The 27,955-nt window shown below is 38.7% G+C and overlaps 2 protein-coding genes and 2 long non-coding RNA genes across 8 annotated transcripts; 2 read left to right on the top strand and 2 right to left on the bottom strand.

Moving 5' to 3' along the window:
• Window positions 1-137: 137 nt before the first annotated feature.
• LOC129348747 (uncharacterized) lies at window positions 138-7,766 on the bottom strand. 4 transcript variants are annotated; one of them, XR_008601423.1, is made up of 4 exons: window positions 7,022-7,758; window positions 3,220-3,412; window positions 3,040-3,137; window positions 138-1,356 (listed from the first exon to the last, which is right to left on the bottom strand). It is a non-coding gene; the product is annotated as an uncharacterized LOC129348747 (long non-coding RNA). The 4 variants fall into 4 exon arrangements; XR_008601422.1 differs by having other exon boundaries at window positions 138-3,137; window positions 7,022-7,766; XR_008601421.1 differs by lacking the exon at window positions 3,040-3,137 and having other exon boundaries at window positions 7,022-7,742.
• On the top strand, window positions 586-16,840 carry tecrb (trans-2,3-enoyl-CoA reductase b). 2 transcript variants are annotated; one of them, XM_023272347.3, is made up of 12 exons: window positions 586-657; window positions 5,494-5,544; window positions 10,905-10,956; window positions 11,075-11,119; window positions 11,249-11,352; window positions 11,792-11,907; window positions 12,818-12,923; window positions 13,088-13,160; window positions 13,246-13,289; window positions 13,569-13,626; window positions 14,501-14,589; window positions 16,122-16,840. In XM_023272347.3, exons 1-12 carry the CDS (start codon window positions 643-645, stop codon window positions 16,293-16,295), a joined length of 927 nt encoding a protein of 308 aa, XP_023128115.1. In that variant the 5' UTR covers window positions 586-642; the 3' UTR covers window positions 16,296-16,840. The 2 variants fall into 2 exon arrangements, with proteins under 2 accessions (XP_023128115.1, XP_023128114.1); XM_023272346.3 differs by lacking the exon at window positions 586-657 and having other exon boundaries at window positions 5,261-5,544.
• Window positions 16,841-17,060: 220 nt separating this feature from the next.
• ndufb7 (NADH:ubiquinone oxidoreductase subunit B7) lies at window positions 17,061-20,010 on the bottom strand. The gene is made up of 4 exons (XM_023272348.3): window positions 19,932-20,010; window positions 19,704-19,836; window positions 18,070-18,238; window positions 17,061-17,218 (listed from the first exon to the last, which is right to left on the bottom strand). Exons 2-4 carry the CDS (start codon window positions 19,813-19,815, stop codon window positions 17,131-17,133), a joined length of 369 nt encoding a protein of 122 aa, XP_023128116.1. The 5' UTR covers window positions 19,816-19,836; window positions 19,932-20,010; the 3' UTR covers window positions 17,061-17,130.
• Window positions 20,011-23,903: 3,893 nt separating this feature from the next.
• LOC129348806 (uncharacterized) lies at window positions 23,904-27,696 on the top strand. Its single transcript, XR_008601498.1, has 2 exons — window positions 23,904-24,047; window positions 27,209-27,696. It is a non-coding gene; the product is annotated as an uncharacterized LOC129348806 (long non-coding RNA).
• Window positions 27,697-27,955: the final 259 nt, after the last annotated feature.

The following is a 27,955-nucleotide window of genomic DNA, read 5'->3' as shown; positions in this document are numbered from 1 at the left end:
ACATTAGATTCAGAAGGTTTTCTTTAAAGCATCATTACAACTTGTAGGTAATGCTATCCAAAGTTGTGAGAACATTCCCCGCATGCTGGGCTATCTGATTCTCTGATTCATAGCATTCTTTCTGGAGGAATTAGTAATGCTTTTAATGTGATGTTTATTTTTTTAAGTGACAATATAATACGCAACATACAGCAAACTTTGCTTGTGGGACACTGGAAATAAACAAGGTCAACACAATGTACACAAAATTGCAAAGATGTAGGTTCAAACTTGAGACTATATAAAAATTCAGAGGCTAAAAAAAAAGTGGACAATAGCATGAAAATTAAGATGACATTTTATTGGTGAAGTGAACCTCAATCTGTTATAGCCAAGTGGACAAGAGCCTCTATTCAAAGCACAAGAAATCCGAACTAAATGAATAAATCCAATTATTCTTCGTAACCTTTATATTAGCTTAAGGCTCATTGGCTACATAGCTGATGTGTGGGCGTGCTCGTCTGGCTATTACCGGCGCCGATTGGGCGCAGCGTGACCATAGTGCCCGCCCACAGAGTGCTCAGCAGTTTCATATTACCCCGCTGATTGGACGCGCCGCTGTCACTCATCCGGGATATTAAGGAAGGGGTGCAAGCTGGCAAGATGAAGCACTACGAGGTAAGTAGTGTCCCTGAATCTCTAAACCGTCAATGGAGCAATTTAAGGGGACAGAATTTAATTATTGAAACCAATTTCAAATTAGTCACTAATTTCTCAAAGTGTAAATTCAACCAGGAAGTCAAATTCAAAGCTTTAACTGTGCAGTGTAGATCGCATGCTGCTGCTGCTGCAACGCCGCCTGTCACGGACTACTCGCTACGTGACCGGGCTATTGTGGCCCGTTGGGCTTAAATTCACGGTTTTGTTGACTGATATTACACTAGAAACAATAGCTGAACCACCGCAGTTACGATGAATTGTTCTTGCGTTGTGCATTTGCGAAGTTCTCGATGTAAAATGCACTTCTCATGAAGCTAAATGCAGACCTCTCCTTGTTGGATAAAGCTCCGCATTATCGCCATCTCTGGCCGGAATGACTCATGGCGCTTCTTATCTCCTTACCCAATAATGCAGGTGAACAGACAAGTGCGCAATGTCAGCTCTGTCAAATTAACCCTCACACCTAGGGATTTTTATCTTATAGCCTATTATCTGCGAGCTAGTGAGTCAATGTTAACTGCACTGGAAGTTTCTCTAAATGTTGCTTGTGCACCTAAAACCCATCAGACAGGATTTGAAGCAGTCTGACAGAAACTCATCCAACCAGTGGCTGCTCAGCTTCTGCTTCTGTCTGTTGGCAGATGTGGCTTTCGAAACCTATGAGGGACAAAACAGCATTAAATAGACAAAATACATTATCTTATTCAAGTGAATTGATCAATATGCTCTTAAATGTAAAGATTGTATTGCAGCAACTAAAATAAAACACTCTATATATCTTTTATCATTCAGTGTGTACAGTAGTGTCTGCATTATGTGGCAATCATAGGCCTCTCCTGAGACTCCTAATTGATTGACTCACTGGTCATCTTCAGTTATCACCTCCTTATCTTGGAGCAATGCCCTTGGCTAGAACTGACAATGTGGATGTACAGACAGGTGACAAATTACAGGAAAAAGCAAAATAAAGGTCATAGTAAGGTGTTGGGCCTTCATGTGCTGTGAGAACAACTTCAGTGTGCTTTGCTTGGTATTGACTGATTTCCAGCCGAGCTAATTATTGATGCCAATGTTTGGAATTTTTAGATCATTTGTATCAATTGTTTTATTGGCCGATTATTACAACATCAATAAATGCGTTCATTTGACTCGTATTTGCTCTCTCTCTGTAATATCCGACCCACATCTCTATCTGATTGGCTGTTGCATGTCAAGGGTAAAGGCCAATCACAACTATTGTTTACACAGGAAGAGAGAAACTGAGCGCATTTTCAAAGCATAGAAGCTCTGGTGAATATATAACATTTAATGTATATTGGTTCCAAATATTGGTCATCAGCCTTTCTCGATTATCAATAATCGATATTGACATCTCTCTTATAAACACCACATTGGTCAATCTATACACCTTATCGTTGATTCTATAAGTCTCTGAACTGTAATGTTTTGATGATAATGGTTGAGATCCCTGTCTACCATGTAGGCCCAAAGTATTTTGTCTACATGTTCAACTGAGTTAAGATCTGATTATAAGATATGATTCATATAATTTTCATACTGATCCAACCATTCGCCAACCTGTTCTGTCCTTTGGATGAGTTCACTCCCATCAGAATAGAAATAGAGGTGATCATTCACAATACCTTTGTATTGGTTTACAGTGAGCCTTATCTCTTAGAGGACAAATTCCCTCCTACAGCCTGATAGAGCCACTGGATTCCTGCACTGTGGGGGTCAGTGGTTCAGGTTTTTCCTTTAATTCGTCACCTGTCAGTATGTGTAGAGCTGCTGCATGATAGCCAGGCATAAGATGGACCCACATGGGATCAAGTAGAGCATGTGTTATACTGAAATATGAGTGCACTCTACAGACAGACCAAGACTTCTTGCTGCTGTTATTTGCACTATTACAACTGTTAAAATGTAGATTTATCATTTCTTGTGTAACAGCTAGCAATAAAATACATGAATGTTAATCAGACCTCAGAATATGATGTAGCACCAGCAAGGGTTTTTTTTTCCATGTGTGATGCTTGAAACTAAATTATAGATAGGAAAAAACTAACCCTGGAACCCCTCACAACAGTAGCAAGAACATGCATGCTAAATGACATTACAAGAATGTGCTAACTTATGCAGATGACGCATGATTGTTGCCTTTTTAATGTTAAATCCTCACCCCAGTGCACACATGAATTAATACATGCAGTTATAAGGTAGTTTTTCCGAATTGTTATTATTGATGCAGCAGAGATACATGTTAATGAATGCTAGTGATAATTTCTACATCATCTTAAGCTAAAATCAAGGCAATATTGTTTTCAGTTTGGGCTAATTTACCGGTTATTTCATTGTGTCAGTGTATTTACACCAGATAGCACCAGAGAGCTGCATCAGGTTCACAGTGATCTGCCTCGCTCACGCAGCAGCATTAGTATCTAGAAGCGTGAACGCAACATTCAGCAAAGTATGAAAATTCTAGATCAATCTCAACAAAACAATTCAAATATGATCTCTTACCTCAGATTAGGACCTGCAGGCGGCTAAACCTACATGCGGTCATCGTATAATTAAAGTCCACTATGGCAATTAAAGCTCAGTTCAGCCTGCTTCGCCATCGCCTCAAAGAGTGTATTACCAGGACAGACTGTCAGTGCCAGAGGTTTTATATAGACAGGAAGGTGGGGGGGAGGTGCAGTGGCAGTGGGCTTTCCTGGCACAAAAACAGACATGAGGTTATTTCCCTGAAGTCTCAACTGCAGTATCATATGTCCTGCTTGGTTTACATGTAGGTGAATGTTTATAAGCACATCTTTTACTTCATGTAAGTGCTTCATGTAAGTGTATAAAGACAGATTTTTTGGAGCAGATGAGATAAAATAAGAATGTAGGTGGCATCTGAAAGTAAACACAACAGAATTACTAGAAAGCCAAATTTCACTTCACTTTAGAAGTTTATTACCGAGGAATAAATCCTAAATTGTTACGGTTTGGGGTTTTTTTGTTTTCAAGCTGATGATATGATAAAGTAATACAAAGATGCAGAAATGGTCATGACTGAGATTTTTTTTTAACTTTGTTATTTATAAATAGAAGCAGCACAAAATGTTTGTGTCCCAAAAAAATATACAAGAATACGTATATGTAAATATGAAAATAGTAGCCTCGTAATGCTAAACACCAATTCCACATATTTACATGTGCATCCATACATTATGCAGACATGTATGCAAAAATAAAAACAGAACAATCAAATCAAATTTTTGTTCACATGCTGAAACTTGGATAAACTGGATGAATATATATATAAAATAGTAAATCATAATTGAATTTGAAGGACTGATATAGTTTTGTGTTTCCCACCTCAAACACCTTGCATTTTAGAACGTAATTTTTTATGCCTATATAATGATTTTATAGTTTAAGATGTTTTAGATGAAACTGCTGTGTGTTGAAATTTATTTGCATAGTTTGCATACATGTCTGTTTGATTTCTGGATGTAAATATGTGCAGTGAATGCTTATGTGTACAGCATTATGAGGCCTTAAACAATATCTATCTGTGTTTATTTCTACATTCTAATCCATGAATAGAACACATGGTCTAACGCTCCCTGTTGCCACTTGCGACTGTATGTCTTTCATTCATTATGGAAACAGTATCCAGACTGTTCGTCATTAGCGAGTGGAGGCTTGTGGGTGGGGGTGGGGGTGGGCTTCACCAGAGGGAATGCCCCAACTAATCCCTCAGAGTCTGGAGTATTATCACCCCCAAGGTGGCAGGAAAAGGCGACTCGGCATGCGTATGTGTATATGTGTGTACGTGTGTGTGACAGAGATCTGACTGCACCAGCAGGTTTCAAGGCACAAGATGCCTTGAAAGTCATATAGTACCGCATGAGTGAGACCCTAAACTGGTGCATTCGGGCGTCTCGGTGTTTAGTGATGGACGTGGAGACTACAGATTGAATGTCAGCATAGTGTGATGAACAGTAAGCCCATGACATCATTACATCGGCGCAGATAGGTGAGAGGTCTGCTGGGAGACGTCTGGTGGTGCAGAGTTTGCAGGGGTTGTTTATATTTAGCTAAGGAGAGGAAGACGGGGGTTCAAACTAGGAAAGAGAGGGGAGGGTGGTGTTTACCATCATACCTCTTCTATCTTCCCACTTAACTATCCGGGGTCATCAGGTGTCCGTTTTTAGGGACCAGATATATTTCAAACCAACTTAAAAGAAACTACAGCTCTCTGCACATATATCTTATGAAAGAAACTTGGAGGACAGGCAACAGTTTGCCTTTGGACATTCCTACGTATGCAACTGTGCACACACATGTGGCATATGTGTGCGCTGCAGGGGTCGGCTGGCAGTTAAATTAAGCAGCACACCAGAAGTGAAGGAATGAGGGAGGGAGGGAGGGTGGGTGAGAGAATGACAGAAGAGGAGTAGGAGGAAGAGGAGGGAGGGGGAGAGGGGAGAGTATGGCAGATTTATTTCCACAGCTGAGTGCTGCCCCTCTCCTCTCCGGCTTGGCGTGGGTCTGAGATCGACAGTTGAGAGGTGGAGAGTGACGAGAGAGCTGAGGGGAAGAGCGAGGGGAAGAGCGAGGGGAAGATCGGAATAAACCGAGCGCAGGGGGAGAACTGTGGACATGGATGCCCTAGCATTAGAGGCCACTAGTGGTAAAAAGACGACTAACGGGGCGGCAGCGCCTGCTGTCCCGGTGCCGTCTCAACCACCGGTCAAACGCAAACCTGCCAAAAAAGCTAAAAAGGCTGTCGTTTTTTTTGAGGTGGAGATTCTGGATGCCAAGACCAAGGACAAGCTCTGCTTCCTGGACAAGGTGAGGTCTCATTTCTCTTCTAACTGCTTGCATTGTCATGCAAGTTAAATCATACTTTAGTATCTGCAGCTCTCACTAAAGCCTTTTTTTTCTTAAATAGCTGCCTGTGCTGTGTGTTTGTATGATCACCAAATGCAACAGATGCAAGATGTCTGGTCTTGTATTACATAAAGATTCTCTGTATGTGAGTCAGGTGTTTTCTAGAACATTGGAGAGCTGCTGTCAGTCAGTGGGTGTGTAGCCTCTAAATGTAACTGTCAGCACACACTGGGGAGCCTTTTAAATGTGCAACACAACGCTGCTGGGTTTAGTTAACCGGGAAAAACTGATGGCATGGACACAGACAGAGGATCAGAAACAACAGACACAATACAATGATTTAGGTCTGTGTTATTTTTGAGCCCTTAGTTATGGGGGTACAGTTCACTTACAGTGTAGGGAATCACAACACCATCACAACCTACTGTGTGGCCAAAGAAATGCAGGTGTTTATGTGCAGTGAATTGTGTTACTGTGTTACATAATTCATAATATCAATGACTATATTCATAATGCATGGTTAAATACTGTCTGACACATTATTATACAAAATGAAAGAAGCACATTTATTGCTGCACTGAACTTGAGCAGTTTATTGTAGTCCTGTTAGCTGGGCTGTGTAAGACTCAGGATGTCCCCCTTCATATCTTATTAGCCAGATGTTAACTCTTAAAACCTGAAAAATATTCTACTTTTTAAATGAGTCCAGAAAGGCTAAAGGAAATTCAATATACTATACGACTATAGTCACTTGGTTGTTAGCGTTTAATTCAGTTTCTGGTTTTGCACAGACTTATTCGTAGCTGTAAAGCATATTGCACACAACAGTGTCAGAATAAAGTTTTGTTTTGACGCTTACTGAAACTTATTTTTATTTAATTTGTTGCTCTGTGGCATTATTTCATACAACTCTATACTTTTTCCCTTTTCCTGTAAATTGTAAAACAGAATCATCAATTTTTGCTTATAGGAATGCTAGAGAATTTTATTGTTGGCTATAGCACCATGGTTAAATCAGTAGTACACTTCATTGGGGTAAAAATAACTATAATAATATGTTGGTATACATATAGCAAAAATTTACAAATTGCTTTCAAAGACAAAATAAAAAGAGCATCTCCAAAAGGCAAAATCACAGCAGGTAGCCAAATTGTTAGGTGAAATTAAAGATACACAACTACAAAATACAATATGTCACTATAAACACATGCAAATAAAATAGTAAAAGCAACAAAAAGCTTGAAAAGCAATAAAAAGAAACAAAGCGTCAACACTACATGTTGATTAAAATGGGCTTTAAGAAGTGATTTAGAAGAAGTCAGTGATTCTGGGGGTCTTACCTCCTCAGGCAGCTTGTTTCAAAGCTGAGGAGCTGTGATGACAAAACATTGTCACTGTTAGGTCTCAAGCAAGCATAAGTTATGGCAACTGGACTAACCTCGTGTGAGTCGAAAACGTTTCACCTCTCATCCAAGAGGCTTCTTCAGTTCTGAAAGCCTGGTGGGGAGTACCAGATATTTATCCACCAGGAGGGTGGTGGCAAAAACAAGTGGACAAAGACCCGAAACCAACAGACTCGTTAGGTGTTAATGTGAGTCGTTAGCCTTTGATGGGCGGTCGTTACCCCTCCCAGCCCTCTAGGAGGGTGGTTGGGGGTCACCTGACTGCAAGTGGGACAGATGGCTGCACCTCCTTGGGAGGGCTCTAAGAACGGCGTTGTAAGTGGGAGACAAGTGGTGTCTGAGGCCCCCTCCTCTGTTCAAAGATGGCCGTTCTAGTTTGACATGAATGGCTTCTTTTACCCCTCTCTCAAACCATCTGTCCTCTCTGGCTAGAATGCGCACCTTGTGGTCATCAAAGGAGTGCCCCTTCTCCTTGAGGTGGAGGTGGACTGCTGAGTCCTGGCCTGTGGTCGTGGCCCTCCTGTGTTGTGCCATGCGCTTGTGTAATGGCTGCTTAGTCTCTCCAATGTACAGGTCAGAGCATTCCTCATTGCACTGCACTGCGTACACCACATTGCTCTGTTTCTCCCTTGGAATTTTGTCCTTGGGATGGACCAGCTTTTGCCTCAGAGTGTTGCTGGGCTTGAAGTGTACTGGGATCTGGTGGGTGTTAAAGATCCTCCTGAGTTTCTCTGAAATTCCTGCCACATAGGGGATGACAATGTTGTTTCTCTTTTTGTGGTCCTGTTAGATTTAAGTCACTGTTAGATTTAAGCCTCGACCAGAAGCCAGAAGGGCCCCACTTGATGATCTAAGGAGATGCCAGCACAGTTTCGTTCTAGCTCTCTAGATATTGCTGTTAAATACTCACTTTTACATTTACATGTGAAAGGTGTCCATGATCCTTATCTTATCACTTGTTTTTGAAACTTGAGTTTTATAGCTGTAATACAACACGTTTTACACTGCAGTTAATTCTGGCGAGTGTGATGTTGACTGATGGATTTAAGTTGTGTTTACAGTCGGGACTAAAGGATATCACTGTTGTGTTAGTCTGCCATACTTATTTTCATAGGATATTTTAAGCTTATTGTTTTATTGGCCATATTTACGGTAATTATACTTTGGCCTGCACTTTGTTATTGTTGCATTAGGCAGATTTAACTTGTTAGTTTCCGACCTGCAGGTTAGTGCTGCTGCATTAGATGGGTTTAGTGTATTGTTGGTGTGAGTCTTGTTGGAGTATAAAGTTGCATTAGCCACATTGACGGCGCTGTCAGCCAGGGGAGACTCTGCTTATTAAAGGCTGCTCCTCAGGACTGCAGAGTATAACGTGCTAAAGGTGCTATCCTTGCTGGATTATACCCTGTTGTCGGCTTAGCGGAGTTTCCATGGCAGCATCCGCGATCTTATCACCTTTTGGAGGGGCAGTTTCACAGATATGACAGATACAGATTTGGATCTGGACTGAATGCCCTTTGGGGGAGCTGGTTTCTTAAAGTAGTCGAACAGCTGAGTTAGAAATAAAACTCAACGCCTGTATCATGTCTGGGTCAGTGTGTTTCGGACAGTCTGAGTGAACTCCAAACAACCTGTGGAAAGAGTGGAGGAGTCTCAGGTGTCACAGAGAGGTGGTCTCTAAAAATCCAGCTTTAGTGATGTCACCCTGCTGAAAATGGCATGTGGTCTTCAGGAGGACACGAACAGAAGCCAAGTCAGAGCTCTTTAGGCTACTACAGATTGGTTACATGATCTGTCTTTAAAATCAACACGAAGGACCAAGGTTTTAACAGCAAAATGGTCACAGACTGCAAATCTGTTAGCAACAGAATCTCTTTATTCTGTAGATCTGCTGTTGTAAGCAACCGACCATCCAGAGAATTCTTTAATTTCTTGCGAAAATAGCTTTAAAAAGGAAACACTTTATGACATGTTCTGCTAAACATAAACAGTAAGGTAATTTAGCATCCCTAAAGTGTTTAATCACATGTCTGGGTGTTGGATTGTCTGTACAGCCAAACTTGGTGCTCTCCAACAAGCATGGAAGCTGAAAAGTCATGTAACAGTGAATTTCATCCTTGAGACTCAAATACCAATGAGGTTCATGTTGCAAAACGTGTGAGACAAACATTTACATGCTACATTATTTTTTTTAGGGCTTTCACACTGTTACATGTAGGCTGATGAGCTCATCCAGAAGGCATTTAGCAACACAAAAATAGAAATATGTACTATTTTTTTGCACTTGTGCTCTCTTGCATCACACCTTTGCTTGGACAATAAGATCACTCATTAGGTTTAAGTGTCACAAAGCATCTAGGCTCTTGCAGACCTCAAAAGCAGGTTTTCTGTTTTATTTTTCAAGAAACCAATGTTTAACGTGCAAAAACTGACTTTTTTTATGCTTTGTACTTTGTTATATCTATTAATATATGCATCAATTCCTTTTTCTCTTCTAATACCGCACGTTGCTGTATTCTACATATTCATATATTCTATAGCTTCTTTATAGTTATTTTAAAAATTGGCAAAAAATTGACTATATTCTGTGAGGAACAAAAAATTCTGCACCTCTCGACGCCACTGAGAAGCTATGACAAAATTGATGCAACCAACAAATTCAGGGACTTCTCAGTTAAACCGGACTGAACTGCAGGCAGTGTTGACACAGAGGAGATAAGAATTACTACAAACAAAAATGTACGTATTAAACTATCGAATGTATGTAGAGCCCCCATGTTTTCCCTGTATTAGTAACCCCTGTAGGCATGTTGGTTTTTTTTGTTTGTTTTTTTTGTATCTTTTTCCTCTGTCTTTTTAAAAATAGGATTTATAGCATTATTCCTCTTCCGTACCATTTAGCCTTTGACACAATAATGGTGATTATTTAATGAAACTGTAGATTCAAATGGTCCTATCACATTGCAAATAAATCATGCCAAGGTCCATGTAAAAGCTATTATGCAGAGCTGATAAATTATGACTGACTAAAGACTAGCACTATATACATTTCTAGCTGAATCAATAAAAGGCATCGATCTTTTTGCTTTTAAACTGCAGTTTTGTTTAGTCCTAACAGAAGCAAATCAAGGAGGAATGTAGAGTGCAAGATGCCTCAACTCAAACAGAAAAAGTCATTTGATCAAATCAGAATCAGAAATACTTTATTGATCCCTTAGGACAAATTGGTTATGTTCGAGTTGTTCCATTCAAGGTCTGAGAAATATAAAATGAAAAAAAATGTATAATGATAAAAATAAGCAGAAGATATGTCCTGAAAATATAAATATAAGTAGAAATAGCATACGCATAAATATAAATTGTGCATTTTCAGTATACAGTGTAGTAAATAGTGTGTTATTACAGAAATACGTAGTTATTGCACACTACTGAATGGAAGTAAATAAGTGGGAATCTGATACAATCAACTGATTCAACCTCAGTGTATGAGGTATCACTCCTCTGTTATCCTGTAACAGCTGTGTGGGTGTTTTCATATTTCTGTTTTGTTGCTATTGTGTTTTATATCTGGCTAGCTGCGGCATTGCCGGCACCCTGGCTTAAGGTTGTGTATTTTGGCAGTTGTGTGTGTGTGTGTGCGTGCGTGCGTGCGTGCGTGCGTGCGTGCGTGCGTGCGTGCGTGCGTGCGTACGTGCGTGCGTGTGTGTGTACGTACGTGTGTACGTGTGTGCTGAGGCTCTTTCAAACCCTTTGAATACCAGCTGTTAAATAGCCCACATCCATGGGCTGTGTGGGCACAGCCAGAGCTAAATTTACCTCTAATCGCCATCATGAATGGAAAACAGGGTTATTTTCTGTTCCTTTTGTGCGCTTGTGTGTACATGTCCCTCCATTTGTTTATTGTGGTGTTATTTGTAGGTCGAGCCAAATGCAACTATCGGCGAGATCAAGTCAATGTTCCACAAGAGCCGTGAGTGCCAGCTTTCTACAGGCGACTACAGCCTCATAAATCTCATTCAAGATCAAGAAAATCTTCAGAAAGCTGACCTTATGTCCTGTCTTAAGACGTATGTGTCTGTCTCTTTCAGATCCTCAGTGGTACCCAGCCAGACAGTCCATTCGCCTCGACCCCAGTATGTCAGCTTAAGTGTGATGGTTTATCAGTATAATTAAAGTTAATGCAGTACTACTTCTCTCTACAGTCAGCTCATAATTTACACTGAATTCCAATGAGTGTATTAAGCACTGTGTCTGCGTTTCAGAGGGGAAGTCTCTGAAAGATGAGGATGTTCTGCAGCATCTTCCTGTGGGAACCACAGCAACCTTCTACTTCAGAGACCTGGGAGCTCAGATCAGCTGGGTTACAGTGAGTACAACAACACAACGACGGGTCCAAAGTCTGGAACAAACTGTGCTGCCACAGTTGGGTCCAACAGCCTTGACAAGCCCAAATACATCAGAGCGCAAGTGGGATCAAGCAGAGCTATATTGAGATTTCCCACTGGGCAAAAGGGATTGTGTGTATATGGGGCAGAAGTTTCCTCCTGACCTTGAGGTTAAGTCGCTGCACAGAAGTTACAGTTAAAGTTGTTTTGGCTCTGCAGGCAATTAGAGGAAATACAGGTAGTGGAGACACTGAACAAGTACAGGAGACATGATGTATTTAAAACATATCAGCAAGACAGAGTATAAACAACATGATAATGTATCTACAGAGGTTACAATAATGAACAGATATATGCTCATTGTTTGTCTGAGGTTAACTGAGTTTCTAAACAATCCTTCCCTACTTTCTTTTTTTTTAGGTTTTTCTGACAGAATATACCGGCCCTCTGGTCATCTACCTGATGTTCTACTTCAGAGTTCCCTTCATCTACGCACCTAAATATGACTTTACCACCAGTAAACACTGGGTTGTACAGTGAGTGTCTCAAACCTACCTTTACAAAGTTACAAAGAACATCTAACCAATATTTCTAGTGTTGGTGTCACTTATGTGTCTCTGTATGAAAAATGAAACTTCACCCCATATCAAACAACATAGACAACGTCCCTGAGTTCTTTCTGCAGTTCTGGATCCCACTGTTAAACAGAATACGAGCTCTCACTTCAGAGCTCGGTCATAGCACAGACACATTGATAAACATCCTGCTGTTCAACCCCATTAAGACCAGACTGATGCATATATTTCCATCCATCCTATTGGTGATCAATAGACACTAAAATATTTGTATTAATCCAGTTTCTTGGATTACTTTTGCATTCCTTATGCATCCCAACCAGACTGGGTTTAGGGAATATTAAAAATGCAAACGTTTACAGGTTGTACATACAGGATATTAATATACAATGCAATATTTTAGCAGCCGGTCAAACTCTGATGTTAGTGCATGTAAGTCCCTTTCGTTGAAACTGTTGTAACAGGTTGATAGCAACTTGAGAGAAAAAGATGTTACTGCAACCTTGGTAGGGGGCTGCAGGGAATCTGATAAACTGCCTCAACTGGAAGGGACTCGAGGCCACATTAACTGTAGCCTGTCACACTGCATTGTGGGTAATGTGGGTGACAAGGAAGTAAAGTGCAGAGAATAAAAAAAACACCTGTAGTTCTACTGCATCGATTTTGATCCCCCTTTGGAAAAAACATTCATCTTGTGTCTTATAGGAGTAAATCAGCGGCTCTTTCCATATTACATTGTAATTACCAATTAAATGCTACATAGCGTTTTTACATAAGATTATAATCATTACTTTTTTCTCATTGAGATAATGCAACACATCTGTTTTTAATAACTGCAGTAGAGCTAATTCAAGTGTCTGTATTTTTGCAGTCTCGCCTGCATGTGTCACTCTTTCCACTATGTGAAGAGGCTTCTGGAGACGCTGTTTGTCCATCGCTTCTCTCATGGAACAATGCCTCTACGCAACATCTTTAAGGTGATGAATGCACTTCCACTCAGACTCTGTCGTGTGTTGGCTTTTGCATTTGCAAAAGTACGAATTAAACTGCACCAAAGGAGAAAATGAGTTTGAAAATGCTTATCGTTATCAACACAAGGACATCTCATTGACAATGCTCCTGTCATGTCTGCCGGTTTCAGAACTGTACCTACTACTGGGGCTTTGCAGCATGGATGGCCTATTACATCAACCACCCTCTATATACACCACCCAGTAAGTACACATGCACCTATGTGTTCATAGACACAACACAATGTGCCATATTTGTCATTCATTATGCTTATTGTGTCTTTTGCAGTTTATGGGGAGCAACAGATCAGACTTGCTCTCATCATATTCTTGGTAAGAACCTTTCTCACTTCAAAACATTGTTCAGTAAATCATATAGCATTTAATTTGACTGATATATCTTTAAAAAAAAAAAAAAAGCTTTTCACGCAATTTACATAGTGTTTTTATTCATTAGTTTGTCTCTTGTTGGTAACCTCATTAGTGTACAGCAAGTGAAATCTGTCAGATTAATACTATCTCTTAACATCAGTCTCAAAATTCACATCTTTTCTTCTACACACATTCATTATTGAATTACATGTATGACATTATCAATATTTTGCCTCTTAGTTCTGTCAGATTGGCAACTTTTCCATCCATGTCGCTCTGCGGAACCTCCGTCCACCAGGTAAGCACACCTTCTCATTTGTACATCCGTTTCTTGCTCAAACACACAGCTGTACATGTGTGGCCAGAGTGAATTTTAACCACATTTCCTCAAATTACTTTTTCTTTCCCCTTTCGCAAATTGTTGTTTGTTGTTATTGTGAGAAATCACAGAGCCAAAAACATTTTTGGATTTTGCTTGCCTTCATATTCTATATTGTTGACTCATTCTTCCATATTTTGGTTGCTGCACACATGTTGGGCAACACATGTATGACTAAACCATTTCAATAAATTACAGAAAATAGCTATAAGACTTATGAACTTGTCAACACGTTACTCTACTCAGATAAAATTTAAAGATGCCGTTCTTGGTATAAAAACTTTTTAGCCACGTGCAAAGCCAGAAATAGACTACTATCTGAAATAATGAGGATCGTGGAAAGAAATTTCAAAAGTCCGTATGCACGTGCTACCTTATAATAGAGATGTAATTCAAGTATTGGAAATGATTCTCTGAAATGAGCAAATTAAACTCAACTGACTGAATTAATGAATGTAAAAGTGACATATTTGTTCCAACATTGTGTGATTAAAATAGTTCTGAATAATTTGTCACAACAACTTAAAGCAAATCTCTTTACATTCATATATAATTCAGTGCTTCCTTTTTTCTGTCCCTGTAACATAAATATTCATGACTAAACCAGCAGCAATCACTAACTCAGAAATTTGTTGTGTGGAGGCTTTCAAGTTTGCTGTTGAATATCATCACTGATCAACAGTAGGCTTACTCATAATGTCAGGCCAAAATGTCAAAATATATATAATTGGATGGATAAAAATTATTTTTACTTTCTCATTCCTCCTCCTTTTTTATTTCTACCTGCATCCAGGCTCTAAGACCAGAAAGATTCCCTACCCAACCAAGAACCCCTTCACCTGGATCTTCCTGCTGGTGTCCTGCCCCAACTACACCTATGAGGTAACATGATTCATTCATTATTATTCATAGTTGATGGTAGTTTCCTCTGTGAAAATCAACTTTCCTATGTAGAGTTAAACCATTTAGATGAGAGGGTCGTGAGTGTCTCAAGAAGTATCACCTGTATCTCACCTGCACTGTAATGTGTTACGTTAATTTTGTGAGCTACTACGATAATAAACTTTACATAAGAGTATTCTAGTGCATTGCTTTGGATTGGCAAGTGCTACCTCAAGGCCTTATTGATGCAGTTCTTGTGGTTGCTGCCCTCTGCTGGTCTCGGTGCAGCTAAAAAAAATTAATGTTGTGAGAAGGGTTTTTTTTGTAATTTATTTCGAAAAGGTAAACTTTCGTATATGCTAAGTGAAATAATTTAAAATTTTTGTTGTAATTTTGATGAATATGGTGCATAGCTCATGAATATCAAAAATCCATCCATTATCTACACCACTTAATCCTCATTCGGTTTGCAGGGGGGCTGGAGCCTATCCCAGCTGATTTAGGGTGAAGGTAGGAGACACCCTGGACAGGTCGCCAGTCTATCAGAGAACTACATATACATATACACAGACAATATAGAATTATCAATTAATGAGCATGCTTTTGAACTGTGGGAGGAAGCCGGAGTACCCAGAGAAAACTCACTCATGCACAGGGAGACCATGCAAACTCCAGAAAGATCCCGGGAAGGCCGGGATATGAACCAGAGATCTTCTAGCTGCAAGGCGAAAGCGCTAACCACCGAGCCACTGTGCGGCCCAAATCAAAAAATCCTTTATTCACGAAATATTACAGTATTTGAGTAAATTACTTCTCAAACTCTGTGAATACTATGTGTCTCTGTCTGGTCCAGTAGATTAAAAAAAAAAGAATCATCAGGAAGACTTAAAAATTGTCCAGCGGACAACGATAGACACCCTCCATGAGGAGATTACTTCTGAAAAGTATGTTAAATTATACACTTAATACTTTGTAAAGGAGCCCCAACCAAATATCGAGTGTATAAATTAGCACACTTTTCAGAAGTTGGACATTTCTGCATTTTAAATCCTTTTTTTGGAGTGATCTTAGGAAACATTTTAACAATTAGATAAAGTATAATCCATTTCATCAATATTAAAACTTATAAAATATTTCACTTTTTGCAAAATGAATATAAAATAAGTGAAAGTTTACCTTTTTTGAAGCAAATTACAAAAATAATAACTTTATCACAATATTCAACATTTTTTTGAGCCGTTCAAAATTATTTTTCCTACATAGTGCACTACACTCCCCTCCTATTAACTGAAATGTTTCCTCTCTATACCACTACAACAGCAGCCTCCAACATGTTCAGTGAAGGATGAAGTCATATCTATGACATATAAACTGCTTTCTCACATTTCCACAATGAAGTTGCATTTTATTTTTGCCAAAACTGATTCATTTGCATCTGAAATCTTCCATCTGAAAACTTGCTGCTCACTCTAAACAGCTGAACGTCACCTATGAAGTGTAATTAATTACTTTCCCTCCTCTTCCTCCTGCAGCTGGGCTCCTGGCTCGGCTTCACCCTGATGACCCAGTGTCTGCCGGTGGCCTTCTTCACCTTGGTGGGCTTCATCCAGATGACTGTGTGGGCCAAGGGGAAGCACCGCAGCTACCTGAAGGAGTTCCGCGACTACCCTCCTCTCCGCTCGCCCATCCTGCCTTTCATCCTGTAGAGGACTAGTCAGCCGCTTCCTCGCCCAGTCAGCTTTCCCTGCTTGTAGGACGACTCCCCTCCTCTCCAGTGCTAGCAGAGAGGGTGCTCTCCCTTTTCTCTTCCTCTCAAAATCTACACCGGAACTTAGTAGACTGACTGCAAGAATCTAAGCTTGTCACTGCTTACTTCCTTGGGAGCCAAACTGTCCCTTCCTGTCGTCAGCCCCTGCTGTGTTGAGTGAAAATGTAAAACACTGCACTTGTTCTAATTTTTTTATTGCAGACAGACAAACCCATTCTGACTGGTTAATTAACTTGCTTGCATTTAATCTCCCAGAGCAGACTTCACCTTCCGACTACCCAGCATACACACAGTAACTTACTGGACATCACAACTCCTCTTTTGTCATCCAAAACTGTGGCTTTGATGTTGAACCTGCAACTGGCGATATTCAACACATCTTGAACTGTTCAGTTTTGATATCCATAAATCTAAATCTGAAACCATGGCAGAATTTTATTTGTTGATGTCTGGCGTAATTTATTAAAAAAAAAGGTAAACTAACATGTTTTCGCTTGTCTTTTTTTTTTTTTTTTTTAACTGTTTCAGGTTCATCTAATACATCTACAATATGTAGTGATAACTGGTGAATTTGTAGGTTGTCTGTTTTCAGATTAAAAAATACATAGGCAAAGTTTTCCTGAATCGGGGACAGTAGACCAAATTAGAAATGTTTCAGGTGAGGATTAAAGTACGTTTTTTTTTTTTCATTAATCAGACTGAGTTGTAGAGCTTAAACAGTATTGTTTAATGTGAACAGTAGCAGGTATATACAAAGAAGTAGAATTAAAGGATTACGCAGCTTCTGCCTGAGCTTCAATTCTCTTCTTCCTCAGCTGGAGCCTCCTCTCTCTCTCATACTCCTTCATACGCATCACATAGCTGGAGGCAGAAATATAAAGACATTTGTGGTTAACAAGGTGGACATATCACATTTCTACAATTTCATTTAGCAGACGCGTTTATCCAAAGCGATGTACATCTGACAGTAGATACAACACAAGCGAGGACCTAGTCACATTTCATATATCACAAGATAAAGTTTAAAAGTTAAATCTAAATTTGGAGTTCCTAGGTCAGACTGTGACCTGTAAGGCTGCAAAGAACCTCAGACAAGAAGGGTTAGCTAGCCAGTTCATACATTCTTGATCTTTTAAACAAACATGGATGAAAAGTCCTTAAGGAGGAGGTGCAAAAAAAAGCAGTGAAAATATTAAACCACTTACTAACCATGTATAAACACTTCATTTATTCCGTAATTACAGTCCAACATTTTTTCCTCACTAGACCTGTTTCTGATGACTCTAAAAACATTAATATATCGGCACAGCACACCAAATGTTCTGCTGTTCATTTTAAGAATAAACATAAGAATCTTCATGCACTCCCAGCATCTGAGATCCACTAGATCAATTTTATTTTTGATGGCAATGTGACCACAACAGGAAAATTCTTAGTGTGGCTAATGCTACTATTAGCGATACCAACATGTCACAATGTCACTATGCTATTGCACACGAGACCTAAATTAACTTGTTCAAAAAGGGTATGTCATGGGAGCCTCAAGTGGGTCTGTTGAGAGCAATTCAATTCAATTTTATTTATATAGTGTCAATTACAGTCAAATTGTCTCAAGACGCTTTACAGAACCCATATGCCCAAAGCATCACAGTTTACAGTCCATACTATAAAAACCAACGTAAAAATGTCTCTATTCAACTACTAATACTTACTCCTGGTGTTCACAATAGTCCCAGTCATGTCTCTCATGCTTGCAGGCCAGGAAGTTGGGCCAGTTGTCCCTCTTACACTTCATGAGTTTCAGGAGGTAATGGGCACAGTAGTCCCTCTGCTCTATAGGCAGCTGGGCTAAGTTCATCTGCTCCTGAGTCGCTATCATCTCTGGAAAATGAACACAAATTTTTAGTCATCATACAGGTAAGTATCCTGATGAAAATGTATGGATGGCTGCGAAGACCTTAATGAGCATCAGATGTGTTAGTCTAGACCAGAGGAGAAGCTAATATTAAATTCTTCATAACACCTAGTCATCCAACAATTGTATTTTCTGGATGCTCTAACTGCTCAGATCTTATGATTTTTCCTGGTACAATGCACATTGGTTTGATCAGATCATATAATCAAAAAATACATATTTCTAGTATTGGATATAGAACAGAACAGATGTTGCATTTAAGTGTATTGTACCTTTTACAGGTGCATGTACCTGCGTAAGGAATCATAGAGTCATTTAGCCAAACAGACATCTTTGGCAGTATGTCAATAGGTATATTTTTAAAATATAAACCTCTTACAGAATTTTTTTAAATGAGGCAAAATATAGAAATAAGAGTTCTGCCTAAATAAATGAAATACTTAAAAGAGACATTTGAATAGGAGGTTCAATTTTATACAGAAGTTGGCTTCTGACCTGCAGTTTCTCACTGAGTAGTTAAATGAAAGTTAAGAGAAATTAAACTTACAGCACTTAGCTACAACGATTCAATTTCTGACACATTTTAATGATGTAAAACACATGCTGCCATTTTTGGCCAATGCTTAATGCTGTCTGAAACTTCTTTCAAATTTGTGAAATCTTTATACAATTTGGGGAAATTTTGCGTGAAAAAGAACACATCAGACCAAGTACAGATCTAAAACCACAATTTGTACACTGGTCAACTCTGCATTAAATTACACAGGCTAGGGAGTCATTGTAACACGGTCTACGATTTACAAAACCTTTAAAATACAAAATAAAGAGATTTCACTGTTTCTGTTACATGTAAACGAGCAAGTCCAGATCAAAAACTATCACATATAAATGTATTTATTTTGCATTTTCATAATTAGAATAAAGCTTTCACGAACCACAAACTATGTTTCAAAGACTCTTTCACCCCTGTGGGACAATTTACTGCAGAATTAAACAGTCTATTAATAGTGGTTTAACATATGGAGCAGGTTTAATGTGGTCTACATGCAACTAAAGCAGTAACATCTCTCGTTTGGCATTTATATCAGTAGAATAAGGGGTTTACAATTCAAAGACTGTGTTTTACAGACCGTAAGCTCTCTGTGTCACTCTGCCAGAGCTAAAGCTATTTCAACATTATATTACCACGTCTTTACATAAATAAAGATTAGTTGGAAGCAGCAGTTTCAACAATCAGCTATGGGTAGATACATACCAAGTACAGTCTCACTTGACTCTAGACCCCTCAAATAGCAGTTAGCGGCTAAGCTAAACAGAGTCCCATTAGCGCACAGCGAACGTCAGCTAATGACAGAAACTAGCATGAAACCATAAAAAAAGCACTACAGGACGTAATTAGAAGAAGTATCGAGTTGGTGAATGTGGACCGACCTCTCTCCTTCCTGTTTTCAAAACCGAACTGGGGGTCGAACTCGAATTTCTTGGCTGGGTCTGGTTCGGTTTCTGTCTCGGTGACATACCGTCTGACCAGGTGGGCTCCCATGGCACCGACGATGTTTGGACACTGTGAGTGAAAATAAAAATTAATATTCTACTTTGCTTTTGGTTCACTCTATCCTAACGTTTGCAAAATTATTCTGCTATCTGCCATTCGGTCACCTCCACAAGCCCGCTGCTCTCTCTTCCGCTGGTCCCCGGAGATAAACAGCCGAGCGGTACGTCCGAGAAACACCTCCGTCTACAAGATAACGAAGGTTCCGCTTGTAAGTAGTCTTTATGTTAACAAAACCACTCATTTATATGCGAATATAACACAATTACAAATTACCGACTTACATTTTCAACATCATATGTCCACCCTGATGACTAAACTACGACAACAAATGGCTTATTTTAGCACAAAATGAAGTTAAGAAAAAGCATTTATTGAGACAGGTTTTCTATCACTACAGGATTATTGGTCATTAGTCATTTAAAAACCTTTGGACACTGTTTATCACTCTGTTTGGTCCTCTAAAAGGCATGTCAGACACTGAGTTTTATTCATTTATAAGGGTATTACAGTTTACACTGGTATTGGCTATTTTTATTAAACATGCAGAACAATCATGTTTTTGTAATCCCAGATGCTCTTGTTGTAGTTGATTTATTTGTTTAATATCCAGTGCTAAATTTAATGCTTATACTATTTTGCAAACTTTTTAAGTTTTTACTGTGATCCATGTTTCTTTTGAACAATACCTCATTACTGTCTTTTAATGTAGGTTCTTTCCAAATGTACTCACCTGAATTGTATTACATTCCAGCTGCCAGTTGTTTTATTGAGCATGGAAAATTTTGTTTACTTATTTACTGGAATAACCTGTGGAACAATGCAAAGATTGGCTCATTGTTATCCTTAAATCGGTTCAGACTTTTAATTTCATCTTATCCTACTTACAGATGCTGTGGTTTTAGTTGATTCATTTTCAAAATGTAAATGCTCAATTAAATGTTCTATAATGTGACTTTATTGTCATCCAAGTTTCTTATTTGTGCACCCGCATCTTTTATTTTCTTACTCAGCTACACTGTAAATGAGGCCTTCATACCCCAATCTACTAAAGGTTGAATGAATGAATGAATTTCACACAAAAACCTGTCCCATCGCTGGCAATTCTAAATCAAATATCTTTTTCCCTCTCTTCTTCTCCTCCACCCCAACTGGTCGAGGCTGATGTTCTGACCATTCTGCCTCAGCCTGGTTCTGCCGGAGGTTTCTTACTGTTTAAAAGGAGCTCTTCATCTCCACTGTTGCCAAGTCCAAAGGTAATCGTGGGATAATGCTGTAATGTGCTATATAAATAGTAGTGTCTTGACTTGTCTTGACAGTACACTATAATAGTGAGCAAATACAAGAATCCTAAGACATGATCATTTTTAAATTTCTTACTTATAACTTCTGTAAAAAAAAAATAAATAAATAAAAAGTTCCTCCACAAATCATTTGGCCTGCTGCAAACGGGGCAGCAAACATTCTAGTTCAAATACTAGTGATTGTGGGTGTATTCACAATGAAATGCTAATGCTCCCGTTGGAAAACAAGCATATATTATAATATTTATATACTGACTTGACTTCATTTCTAACTGTGCTCTAAAATGATACTTAATAAAAAAAAACAGCACTCAACACTCCAAACATTTGTTATAAAGTCATATAAATGAATTTATGAGATTTTTAGGTCATACATGCACACAGCTTATATTTTTCTTAAAAACCAAAATATTATAAGCATTATCAGAGTGAAACGTTTATTTTTTCTTCACATCTCAATATAATGCCTTAAGTGCATTGGTTTTTATTTTTCATTTCAATTCTTGTTTCATTTTTACCATTTCATGTTTCAACAGGCGTTTTCTTTAACCCTTTAGAACCCAGCGTAGCGCCGGCGCTACGTTTTGCATATTGATTTTTGACTGGCTGTAGATTTTAAACCAGATAAGATAGATCGATAATTCTTTTTGCATATAAAATCTGGGGAGTTACACTAACATTTCACACATTCACCAGGTCTCAGGGTGCTTTTTCGTTACAGTGATGGGTTTGTAAAAATACACAATAAAGCGCACACAACAAAACTCTTTATAAACCAGACAACCGGTATTTGGAGGACTTCTTACGTTGAAATAAGCGTGATCACGTTATGGCCATGATTCTTATGTGTCCGTACCCGAGAGGCTCCCGTCCCCATCAACAGGAAGTGACGTTGTTGCCGGGAGTTGTAGTTTTTCAGCCGACAACTACAACTGTAGTTTTCGGCTGTAGCCTGCACAGATACAAGCTCTCGCTCGTTTCAGTCCCACTTTTTTTTTTTTTTTTTTTTTTTTTTACAAAAACATTCCGACACACAGCCCACACACACACACCAGACATCCACCACGGTCCGTGAACGGATCTGGTAATTGGATTTTCTGTTCTGAAACGGGTATTGAAAAACAAAAAATGAGTGGTTATTTGATTTTCGTTTTAAAATACAAAAATTAAAATTGAAATACAAGGCGTTTTTCCTTTTCATGATCAAAAAGGGATATACATTTTTTTAAATGCTTTGATTTTCGTTTTATATTTAGAATAACAAGAAAGTAAAATCAGTAAGAGACAGAAACGAAGAAATGTCAGTTTTTTCATTTCCTGAGACCGGAAGTGGTCATCAGCAAGCGTGGAGCCAAACAGAGTACGGTGCATAGACTGTATATACATTTTTTTTCGTTTGTTTTCATGGTCAAAATGAGAGATCAGGTGGCCGATCTTAAAATAAATCAATATTGATTTTTTTTTATAGAGCGTTAAAGTTTTGCGAAGCCAGGGGGCGGGACTACTTGATTGAAAGTCCGGTCTGGAATGATTGACAGGTCCTATGGAGGAGGCAGCAGAGACTCTGCTCTCCTCGTTTGGATTAATTCTGATATAATAACTTTTGGTTTATTTATCGGTGGAGCAGCAGAACATTTTCCACAGACAGTTTTCCTGCCCGGTGGCTTGTGTTAGCCAGTCTTCTGCCTTCGGCTGATTCTACCAGCAGACACTGAAAGGACTCTGATAGTTCGGTAAGTAAATGTTTATTTTCGTATTGGTGCCGCTTTTAATGCACTTTATATGCAGCTTTAGTGTCAGATATAATGTGTGCCATGCACTCCAGATGTTGGTGGAGTTTGTTTCAGTGTGTGTTGACCAGAGAAGAAAGTTAGCATAGTAAATATTAGCTCTAATGTTAGCAATGCTAACCGAGCTAGCTGCTCAGTCGTAGCCTGATTAAAGCTAACGTAGCATCAACGTTCAGGAAACTTAAATGTGATTAAAACAGTAACGTTAATGTTCTAGTTGTCAGTAATCAGCTTTAATTTGACACTAAAACAGACTCTGATAGTTTTAAATGACATCAGTTTCATTCATTTGTTGAAAATTTTCTCATTTGTTGTTGTGATGTTGCTGCTGATTCATTAAAAGCAGATGATCCATGTTGAAGATACGTTTAGTTCTAGTATCAGAAGTACAAGAAGGAAAATGGAAGTTTAGTTCTGCTACATCAAAGATTTCAGGATTAAAATAACTAAATGAGTCTTTATGCCTCAAACTTTATTTTTACAATAAAGAAATAATGAAATAATCACAGATAATAAAAATATAAATAGCAGAGAAAACCTGAGAGAATAATTTCCTGAAAAGTCTGTGAAGGAAAAGCAGCTTTTTATCCCGAAATATCAGAATCAGCTCCAACATCTGCATCTGACAGCATCAAGTCAACCAGAAAGAAAAGAAAAAAGAAAATGACTTCTTTCTGATCACATCTGTTCCACTGCTCACAGTCTGCTGCTGCTCACATTCTTCACATTTATTGTCCACTTTTAAAAGTTCAGCAGACAGGTGCTCTGCTTTGGAGTGTGACGATGTCGTCGGTGATGTGGAGAGCGAAGTTTCCATTTCACCCACAGTGTGCTTTAGGGCAGCCGGGTTGGACTTGATGTTTGAAATACTGACCGACAGCTCAGATTTAACTGTCTGTAGTTCTGTTTTGATGGGTGTTAAACTGTCACTCAAAGCCGCCAGGAGCTGGGTCTTTAAAATAACCGCTGTCTCGTTACAGAGTGAAAGTAGCAATTCCTCCTGAAGGTCAGAGATTACAGCATCTGAGGGCCTCTTCAAAAGAAGACGTAGTTGATGAAGGCATTCTGGAGCAGGACCAGAAAGACCACGACCAAGCAGCCTTGAGATCTTAGGCAGCGTCTCCCTGAGGTGGGTGTCAACGGTGTTCACGGTCAGGTCTGTGGTAATCCCGTCAAAAAACAAAACAGAAAAAAATCTAGATTATAAATCAACATGTAACCAAAGCACTCTGTGTATAACGCCATAGTATAGGATGTAGTTCAGAAAATGTCAAAGTATGGTATACTTTTCAAGAATAACATAGTATGGCCTGTAGTTCATAGTATAGCATGTCGGCAAAAAAACCCAACTGATTATTATGTGGTTCAAAAAGTGCAAAATGGTAGGATGTTGCCTAAAATTGTCATGTATGATATGTGGTTCAAAAAATGTCACAGTGCAGTATATTGTCAAAATAGTATGTTTTTCAAGAAAACATCAGAGTATAATATGTCATCTAAAAAATGCCATAGAATAATATTTCATTGCACAAGTAAAAGTATAATAATTTTTAAAACTGTTCAAATTCTTATATGTTGCTAAAAAACAAAAAAAAACTAAAAAAAACAAAAAATCATAGTAATATGTCAATTTAAAAAGCCTATAGTAGAGAGTGTCGCCCAACAAACGTCATAGCATAGCATGTCGCTCTAAAAACGTCATAGTATGGCCTTTGGTCCAAAAAACATCATAGTATAGCATGTTGCTCTAAAAATGTTATAATATAGCATGTCGCTCTAAAAGTGTCATAGTACAGCATGTCGCTCTAAAAACGTCATAGTATAGCATGTCGTCCAAAAAACGTCATCGTATAGCATGTCGCTCTTGAAACATCATCGTATAGTATGTCGCTCTAAAAACGTCATCGTATAGCATGTCGCTCTAAAAACGTCATAGTGTAGCATGTCGTCCAAAAAACGTCATCGTATAGTATGTCGCTCTAAAAACGTCATCGTATAGCATGTCGCTCTAAAAACGTCATAGTGTAGCATGTCGCTCTAAAAATGTCATAGTACAGCATGTCGCTCTAAAAACGTCATAGTATAGCATGTCACCCAAAAAACGTCATAGTACAGCATGTGGCTGAAAAAACGTCATATTTATTTATTTAATTGTTTATTTAATAGGGACAATGCAATTAACATAGCTTCAATACAGTTTATGAAGCCGATGTGTTGCATGTAGAGTTTTAGCTACAGCTAATTCTCAACTCCTGTCCCTAGTTGGGCTTTTAAAAGTATAGCATGTCACTCTAAAAACGTCATAGTATAGCCTTTGGTCCAAAAAACGTCATCGTATAGTATGTCACTCTAAAAACGTCATAGTATAGCATGTCGCTCTAAAAATGTCATAATATAGCATGTCGCTCTAAAAATGTCATAGTACAGCATGTCGCTCTAAAAACGTCATAGTATAGCATGTCGTCCAAAAAACGTCATCGTATAGCATGTCGCTCTAAAAATGTCATCGTATAGCATGTCACTCTAAAAACGTCATAGTATAGCATGTCGCTCTAAAAACGTCATAGTATAGCATGTCGCTTTAAAAACGTCATAGTATAGCATGTCGTCCAAAAAACGTCATCGTATAGCATGTCGCTCTAAAAATGTCATCGTATAGCATGTCGCTCTAAAAACGTCATAGTATAGCATGTCGTCCAAAAAACGTCATCGTATAGCATGTCGCTCTTGAAACATCATCGTATAGTATGTCGCTCTAAAAACATCATCGTATAGCATGTCGCTCTAAAAACGTCATAGCATAGCATGTCGCTCTAAAAACGTCATAGTATGGCCTTTGGTCCAAAAAACATCATAGTATAGCATGTCGCTCTAAAAATGTTATAATATAGCATGTCGCTCTAAAAATGTCATAGTACAGCATGTCGCTCTAAAAACGTCATAGTATAGCATGTCACCCAAAAAATGTCATAGTACAGCATGTGGCTGAAAAAACGTCATATTTATTTATTTAATTGTTTATTTAATAGGGACAATGCAATTAACATAGCTTCAATACAGTTTATGAAGCCGATGTGTTGCATGTAGAGTTTTAGCTACAGCTAATTCTCAACTCCTGTCCCTAGTTGGGCTTTTAAAAGTATAGCATGTCACTCTAAAAACGTCATAGTATAGCCTTTGGTCCAAAAAACGTCATCGTATAGTATGTCACTCTAAAAACGTCATAGTATAGCCTTTGGTCCAAAAAACGTCATCGTATAGTATGTCACTCTAAAAACGTCATAGTATAGCATGTCGCTCTAAAAATGTCATAATATAGCATGTCGCTCTAAAAATGTCATAGTACAGCATGTCGCTCTAAAAACGTCATAGTATAGCATGTCGTCCAAAAAACGTCATCGTATAGCATGTCGCTCTAAAAATGTCATCGTATAGCATGTCGCTCTAAAAACGTCATAGTATAGCATGTCGCTCTAAAAACGTCATAGTATAGCCTTTGGTCCAAAAAACGTCATAGTATAGCATGTCGTCCAAAGAACATCATAGTATAGCATGTCGCTCTAAAAACGTCATAGTATAGCATGTCACCCAAAAAACGTCATAGTATAGCATGTGGCTGAAAAAAACGTCATAGTATAGCATGTCACTCTAAAAATGTCATATTTATTTATTTAATTGTTTATTTAATAGGGACAATGCAATTAACATAGCTTCAATACAGTTTATGAAGCCGATGTGTTGCATGTAGAGTTTTAGCTACAGCTAATTCTCAACTCCTGTCCCTAGTTGGGCTTTTAAAAGTATAGCATGTCGTTCTAAAAACGTCATAGTATAGCATGCCGCTCTAAAAACGTCATTGTATAGCATGTCGTCCAAAAAACGTCATAGTATAGCATGTCGCTCTAAAAACGTCATAGTATAGCCTTTGTTCCACAAAACATTTTTTTGTCCCGGCTGTCTGAAGTAGGTGAGGAGCAACACCATAACAGTCCAAACGCTGGTTTCCAGAGGGTTAGACGAGTATTTATTTGAAAGAGGAAGTTTACAACAACACAACATGTGAGGGGGTTAAAAGCAAATGGGTGTTAGTAAAATAAAAATAAACAGAACTAAAAGTGAACTTCATGTTGACATTGATGGACATTCCAACCAGGAACAAAGTAAAAGATAATCAATACAAAAATTAAACTCTTCCTGTTCACCTCTTCAAGCCCAAAAACACACTGCAGTAGCAGCCCTAAACTAAAACTACCAATGGGTTCCCTGTTTTCCTTTCTGAACAATTCAAAGGTCCCTCTCTATCTCCCCATACATCCACCAACCACTGGAACACATCTCCAAAGTTCTGCCGGGCCAGCTCAGCTTCCCCTCAGAAGAAGTTCCGCCAGATGAAGGAGCCTTTTGAGAGGCAGCTGGCATCGTGATTGGACTGTACTTTGGTCTGTTCCAATCCAGCTTCAGCTCCAGAGACGGCAGGCGGGACGAGTCAACGGAGGCCTGGTGGACGAAGGCATGCAGCTGAGTACAATCCAGAAAACAACAGAGGAGGAGTGCAGCGGCCCAGGACCAGAACAAGCAGAGTATGTCTCTTAGAAAACATCATAGTATAGCCTTTGCTATGAAAAAACTCCATCATATACATCGTATATTGTACAAATAACAAGTCAAAGGAAAGAGACATACATTGTAGAATTGTAGTAATTGTGGGCTGACTGATTTACTGATTATCAGTATTTTATTTTTTACTGATTTACGGTAATAAATACATTTAAAAATGGCGCTGCTTTGGCTCTGAACCTTTATCTACCTTTGGTCGCTCTGTCTTCTGGAGTGATTTGATTGGTTATACGTCACAAATAAAACTTTAACTTAACATCTGTAAACAAAACAAAAACGTATCAACAAAGTTTTCTGTTAAAGTTTATGTTCTTGTAAGTTTAACTCCAAGATTTTAAATACTTTCATTTACTGCAAATGAATATCCAAATGAATATGCTCCAAATGTCTCACTAATAATCATTATCAGCCTTAAAAACC

The sequence above is a fragment of the Amphiprion ocellaris genome, chromosome 4 (assembly GCF_022539595.1).
Source record: "Amphiprion ocellaris isolate individual 3 ecotype Okinawa chromosome 4, ASM2253959v1, whole genome shotgun sequence".
Classification (NCBI taxonomy): domain Eukaryota; kingdom Metazoa; phylum Chordata; class Actinopteri; family Pomacentridae; genus Amphiprion; species Amphiprion ocellaris.
The sequence above is the reverse complement of the archived record's forward strand: the minus strand, read 5'-3'. Positions and strand labels throughout refer to the sequence as shown.